The 7313-nt window shown below is 57.1% G+C and overlaps 1 protein-coding gene across 1 annotated transcript in view; it reads right to left on the reverse strand.

The window, feature by feature from the left end:
* The window catches only part of PLOD3 (procollagen-lysine,2-oxoglutarate 5-dioxygenase 3), a 49857-nt gene extending 43057 nt beyond the window's left edge, over window positions 1-6800 (reverse strand). The window contains exon 1 of the mRNA XM_040346966.1: window positions 6645-6800. Within this exon, the coding sequence (XP_040202900.1) occupies window positions 6645-6735 (91 nt within the window). The 5' untranslated portion in view covers window positions 6736-6800. The remainder of the gene's footprint in view (window positions 1-6644) is intronic.
* Between the last annotated feature and the right edge of the window lie 513 nt (window positions 6801-7313).

Raw genomic sequence — 7313 nt, forward strand, 5'->3', positions numbered from 1 at the left:
AGGACTCATGAGGGGAGGGGGGGCAGAGGCGAAGACCCAGAGTAGGACTCATGGGGGGGTGAACAAAGGCGAAGACCCAGAGGAGGACTCATGGGGAGGACAGAGGTGAAGACCCAGAGGAGGACTCATGGGGAGGACAGAGGTGAAGACCCAGAGGAGGACTCATGGGGGGGGGAGGACAGAGGTGAAGACCCAAATTCAGGGGGGGGGGGGGCAAAGACCGAAAGGAGGACTCATGGGGGGGGGCAGAGGTGAAGACCCAGAGAAGGACTTATGGGGGGGGGGGGGGGACAGAGGTGAAAAACCCCCAGAGGAGGACTCATGGGGGGGGGGGGGAGGACAGAGGTGAAGACCCAAATTCAGGGGGGGGGCAAAGACCGAAAGGAGGACTCGTGGGGGGGGGGGGGGCACAGAGGTGAAGACCCCAAGGAGGACTCATGGGGGAGGGACAGAGGTAAAGACCCAGAGAAGGATTTATGGGGGGGGGGGGCAGAGGCGAAGACCCAGAGTAGGACTCATGGGGGGGTGAACAAAGGCGAAGACCCAGAGGAGGACTCATGGGGAGGACAGAGGTGAAGACCCAGAGGAGGACTCATGGGGGGGGGGGGGAGACAGAGGTGAAGACCCAAATTCAGGGGGGGGGCAAAGACCGAAAGGAGGACTCATGGGGGGGCAGAGGTGAAGACCCAGAGAAGGACTTATGGGGGGGGGGGGGGACAGAGGTGAAAAACCCCCAGAGGAGGACTCATTGGGGGGGGGGGGGACAGAGGTGAAGACCCAAATTCGGGGGGGGCAAAGACCGAAAGGAGGACTCATGGGGGGGGGGACACAGAGGTGAAGACCCCAAGGAGGACTCATGGGGGAGGGACAGAGGTAAAGACCCAGAGAAGGATTTATGGGGGGGGGGGGGCAGAGGCGAAGTCCCAGAGGACTCATGGGGGGGGGGGGGAGAACAGAGGTGAAGACCCAGAGGAGGTCTCATGGGGGGGACAGACAGAGGTGAAGACCCCAAATAGGACTCATGGGGGGGGGGGGCAGGGGCGAAGACCAAACAAGAAAAGGACTCATTGGGGGAGGGGACAGAGGTGAAGACTCAGAGAAGGACTCATGGGGGGGGCAACAGAGGCAAAGATCCGGAGAAGGACTCAGAGGGGGGAACAGAGGTGAAGACCCAGAGGAAGTCTCATGGGGGGGGGGGACAGAGGTGAAGACCCAGAGGAAGTCTCATGGGGGGGGGGGGGACAGAGGTGAAGACCCAGAGGAAGTCTCATGGGGGGGGGGCACAGAGGTGAAGACCCAGAGGAAGTCTCATGGGGGGGGGACAGAGGTGAAGACCCAGAGGAAGTCTCATGGGGGGGACAGAGGTGAAGACCCAGAGGAAGTCTCATGGGGGGGACGGGGACAGAGGTGAAGACCCAGAGGAAGTCTCATGGGGGGGGGACAGAGGTGAAGACCCAGAGGAAGTCTCATGGGGGGGGGACAGAGGTGAAGACCCAGAGGAAGTCTCATGGGGGGGGACAGAGGTGAAGACCCAGAGGAAGTCTCATGGGGGGGGGACAGAGGTGAAGACCCAGAGGAAGTCTCATGGGGGGGGACAGAGGTGAAGACCCAGAGGAAGTCTCATGGGGGGACGGGGACAGAGGTGAAGACCCAGAGGAGGTCTCATGGGGGGGGGGGACAGAGGCGAGGACTCCGAGGAGGTCTGACAGATGAAGGGGGGGGGGGACAGAGGCGAGGACTCCGAGGAGGTCTGACAGATGAAGGGGGGGGGGACAGAGGCGAGGACTCCGAGGAGGTCTGACAGATGAAGGGGGGGGGGGACAGAGGCGAGGAGGTCTGACAGACGGAGGGGGGGGGGGGGGGGAGACAGAGGCAGCATGGAAAGATTAGTCACATGGAGAATTTATTAATGACAGATCGCGGCCTCCCTGGTATGTAGACACTATACGCCCGGACACGTCTGTCTGAGCTCCACAACCTCAGACGCTTCTGGAAAATGATGGAGAATTCCTAGTTCCAAGAGCTTGCAATCCGAGGTAAAAACACCACTACAAGAGGAGCCCGTGCTACAGATACAGCGGAGGCACTGACAGAGAAACTACAGACTCCCCCCCCCCCCCACTTTTAAAAGCCGAACGGCTGACATGTTGACTTTAAAGCTTGCAGGGGCAGATAAAGAGAAACCGCTGCTCATGGCTCCCTCCAGTGCTGGGCATTTGTTCATGTGATCTCTGGATGAGCGTTCGGATTGGCTGCCTATATAATCTGACTGCATATCGGACCTCTGGTCTAATGACTGGGCATGAGCTCAGGTGGGTTCTGCTCCAAGAAGGAACCCTGCTGAGATACATGTGTCCTCTCATGAACCCGTCCGCCCTCAGAGCAGAAATGTGATGGGTAGACCATAACCCCCACTCTGTCACGGGTAGACCATTACCCCCACTCTGTCACGGGTAGGCCATTATCCCACACTCTGTCACGGGTAGGCCATTACCCCACACTCTGTCACGGGTAGGCCATTACCCCACACTCTGTCACGGGTAGACCATTACCCCACACTCTGTCACGGGTAGACCATTACCCCACACTCTGTCACGGGTAGACCATTACCCCACACTCTGTCACGGGTAGACCATTACCCCACACTCTGTCACGGGTAGACCATTACCCCACACTCTGTCACGGGTAGACCATTACCCCACACTCTGTCACGGGTAGACCATTACCCCACACTCTGTCACGGGTAGACCATTACCCCACACTCTGTCACGGGTAGACCATTACCCCACACTCTGTCACGGGTAGACCATTACCCCACACTCTGTCACGGGTAGACCATTACCCCACACTCTGTCACGGGTAGACCATTACCCCACACTCTGTCACGGGTAGACCATTACCCCACACTCTGTCACGGGTAGACCATTACCCCACACTCTGTCACGGGTAGACCATTACCCCACACTCTGTCACGGGTAGACCATTACCCCACACTCTGTCACGGGTAGACCATTACCCCACACTCTGTCACGGGTAGACCATTACCCCACACTCTGTCACGGGTAGACCATTACCCCACACTCTGTCATGGGTAGACCATTACCCCACACTCTGTCATGGGTAGACCATTACCCCACACTCTGTCATGGGTAGACCATTACCCCACACTCTGTCATGGGTAGACCATTACCCCACACTCTGTCATGGGTAGACCATTACCCCACACTCTGTCATGGGTAGACCATTACCCAACTCAGCACCTCCTGCCACCTTTTGGACCTCGGCACATAGCAACAGTGCAGCGCGTTGACCATGACCACGCCATGCCAGTTGCCCGCTCCTGACCCTGTCCACCAACCTTCAGACCTCAGAGTAGCAAAGTGATGAATAAACCATGACCCCCACTATGCCGTCTGCCCGCTCCTGACCCCGTATGTCACCTTCTTGACCTCAGAGAAGAGCAGAAATTTCATGGGTAGACCATGACCTCACCATGCCAGTTGTCCGTTCCTGGCCCAATCCACCGCCTTGCTGCTCTGAGCTCTGGAAAGTGGTGGATGGGGGTCAAGGGTGGGCAACCAGAAAGGATCATGATTCACCTCAAACACTGCAGCTCTGCTCTGAGGTCAGAAACATGATGGGTAGACCATGATCATGATGTGCCAGTTGCCCACAACTGACCCAGTCCACCACCTTTTAGGCCAGCAATGTGATATGTAGACTATGACCCTACTATGCTGGTTGCCTGCTCCTGACCCTTTCAGGCCAGCAATGTGATAGGTAGACCATGACCCTACTATGCTGGTTGCCCGCTCCTGACCCTGTCCACCAACTTTCAGATCAGCAATGTGATAGGTAGACCATGACCCTACTATGCTGGTTGCCCGCTCCTGACCCTTTCAGACCAGCAATGTGATACGTAGACCATGACCCTACTATGCTGGTTGCCCGCTCCTGACCCTTTCAGGCCAGCAATGTGATAGGTAGACCACGACCCTACTATGCTGGTTGCCCGCTCCTGACCTTTCAGACCAGCAATGTGATAGGTAGACCATGACCCTACTATGCTGGTTGCCCGCTCCTGACACCTTCAGACCAGCAATGTGATATGAAGACCATGACCCTACTATGCTGGTTGCCCGCTCCTGACTCTTTCAGGCCAGCAATGTGATAGCTAGACCATGACCCTACTATGCTGGTTGCCCGCTCCTGACCCTTTCAGGCCAGCAATGTGATACGTAGACCATGACCCTACTATGCTGGTTGCCTGCTCCTGACCCTTTCAGACCAGCAATGTGATACGTAGACCATGACCCTACTATGCTGGTTGCCCGCTCCTGACCCCTTCAGATCAGCAATGTGATAGGTAGACCATGACCCTACTATGCTGGTTGCCCGCTCCTGACCCTTTCAGACCAGCAATATGATAGCTAGACCATGACCCTACTATGCTGGTTGCCTGCTCCTGACCCTTTCAGACCAGCAATGTGATACGTAGACCATGACCCTACTATGCTGGTTGCCCGCTCCTGACCCTTTCAGACCAGCAATATTATAGCTAGACCATGACCCTACTATGCTGGTTGCCCGCTCCTGACCCTTTCAGACCAGCAATGTGATAGGTAGACCATGACCCTACTATGCTGGTTGCCCGCTCCTGACCCTTTCAGACCAGCAATGTGATATGTAGACCATGACCCTACTATGCTGATTGCCCGCTCCTGACCCTTTCAGACCAGCAATGTGATAGGTAGACCATGACCCTACTATGCTGGTTGCCCGCTCCTGACCCTTTCAGACCAGCAATGCGATACGTAGACCATGACCCTACTATGCTGGTTGCCCACTCCTGACCCTTTCAGACCAGCAATGCGATACGTAGACCATGACCCTACTATGCTGGTTGCCCGCTCCTGACCCTTTCAGACCAGCAATGCGATACGTAGACCATGACCCTACCATGCTGGTTGCCCGCTCCTGACCCTTTCAGACCAGCAATGTGATAGGTAGACCATGACTCTACTATGCTGGTTGCCCGCTCCTGACCCTTTCAGACCAGCAATGTGATAGGTAGACCACGACCCTACTATGGTGGTTGCCCGCTCCTGAACCTGTCCACCGCCTTTCAGACCTCAGAGCAGATAAGTAGATCATGACCCCACTATGCCGGCTGCCCGCTTTGTAGCGGCATGGAGGATGTTCCAGCATCACCATGAATATCTGACCTAGAGCTCCGCCCTCCAATGTCCATTATTTCCTTTTGCCCGGAGTCTTCCTTTAATTAGAGAAGTGTGGTGTCACCCTAATCTCCGAACCCAAGACACCTTCCGTGAGAGACCTTGCCTGTCCCTTCCATTACTCCAGACCCCCAACCAGAACTCCCCCTACTAAAGAGGACCTGTCACTGCCTCCATGAACAACGCCCCTAGCCCACACGTGCGCTCACATGTTCCCGGGTGCAAGGTAGGGGGAGGGGGTCTGTACCCGTGTCAGCACCTATGGGGGGGGGTTAGGGCTCAGCACAGACGGGGGGGGGGGGGGGGGGAGGAGAACAATACGGCTCGCACCAAAGAACTGACCTTTCCAATGTCCTGTGTTTAATTATTGGAGGTGTGAGATGGGAACAAGAGCTCATACACTGCTAGAGGGGTGCACTGATTATGTGGGGAGGACTGGAGTGACCCCCCCCCCCACGTCTGTACACAGGGGTCACCCTATGATGGGGGATGGGAAGTCATGTAACATTGGGGAGAAGATGCGTGATAGTACTGTATACTGGGGGGTCACAGACTGGGCTGACCCCCTCCCCCATATTATACAGGGTCCCTTTTCAGAGGACCCCCAGGGGTCATATTGGGGTGCACAGCCCCCTCCCCCACACTATGAGGACCCCCCAGTGGCCATAGTGGGGTACACAGCCCCCTCCCCCACACTATGACAGCCCCCCCTCTCAGAGGACCCCCAGGGGTCAAATTGGGGTACACAGCCCCCTCCCCCCCACAATGACAGCCCCCTGTCCTCAGAGGACCCCCAGGGGTCATATTGGGGTACACAAGCCCCCTGTAAGTGACATTGGTGTACACAGCCCCCTCCCCCACGCTATGACAGCCCCCCTCTTCTCAAATGACCCTCCAGGGGTCATATTGGGGTACACAGCCCCCTCCCCCACACAATGACAGCCCCCTCTCCCCAGAAGACTTTCCATGGGTCAAATTGGGGTACACAGGCCGCCCAGGGGACACATTGGGGTACACAGCCCCCTACCCCACACAATGACAACCCCCTTCTTCTCAGAGGACCACCCAGGTGTCATATTGGGGTACACAGTCCGCCTGTAGGTGACATTGGGAAACACACAGCCCCCCTCCCCCACACCATGACAGCCCCCCACTTCTCAGAGGAACCCCTGGGGTCATACTGTTGTACACAACCCCCCCTGTAGGTGACATTGGGGTACACACAGCCCCCCTCTCCTCAGAGGACCCCCCAGGGGTCATAGAGGGGTACACAGCACCCCTGTGGGTCATATTGGGGTGCACACAGCCACCCTCTCCTCAGAGGAACTCCAGGGGCCATATCGGGGTACACAGCCCCTTGTAGGTGACATTGGGGTACACACAGCCCCCCCCCCCCATTCTCCTCACCTGGTTGGACGGGTTCCCGGGCCCGGCTGCACGTCGCACACACGGCCAGAATGATCAGACAGATCGCTCCCCGCACACCGGCTCCCTCCATCCTCCTGTGCCCGACTCTCCGCAACTCTACACCGGACTACAGCTCCAGGATAGACCGGGGCTCCAGGCCCCGCCCCCGGAGGAGAGCCCGCTCCGCCCCCCACCCACCACATAGGCGGAGAGCAAGGGACCGCTGACCAATGGGAGCCAGGCTGGGACACAGACCAATCGCAGAGCGGCGCTTGTCGCTGGCGGCCAATGGGGGTGTAAGGAAAAGCTGGCCGAAGGCCAATCAAAGGAAAGAAGGAGAAGAGTGCGAGTACAGAGGGAGAGAGAGGGGTGCTGCGGTCTGCCACGTCACTGGGGTCTATGTACAACTTGTATATGTATACTACACAAGACTACTACTCCTATCATCCCCACCTCTATATATACTACACAGGACTACTACTCCTATCATCCCCACCTCTATATATACTACACAGGACTACTACTCCTATCATCCCCACCTCTATATATACTACACAGGACTACTACTCCCATCACCCCACCTCCATATATAATACACAGGACTACTACTCCCATCACCCCCCCACCTCTATATATACTACACAGGACTACTACCCCCATCACCCCAAC

This window comes from Rana temporaria, chromosome 3 (genome assembly GCF_905171775.1).
Source record: "Rana temporaria chromosome 3, aRanTem1.1, whole genome shotgun sequence".
In the NCBI taxonomy this organism is placed as follows: Eukaryota; Metazoa; Chordata; class Amphibia; order Anura; family Ranidae; genus Rana; species Rana temporaria.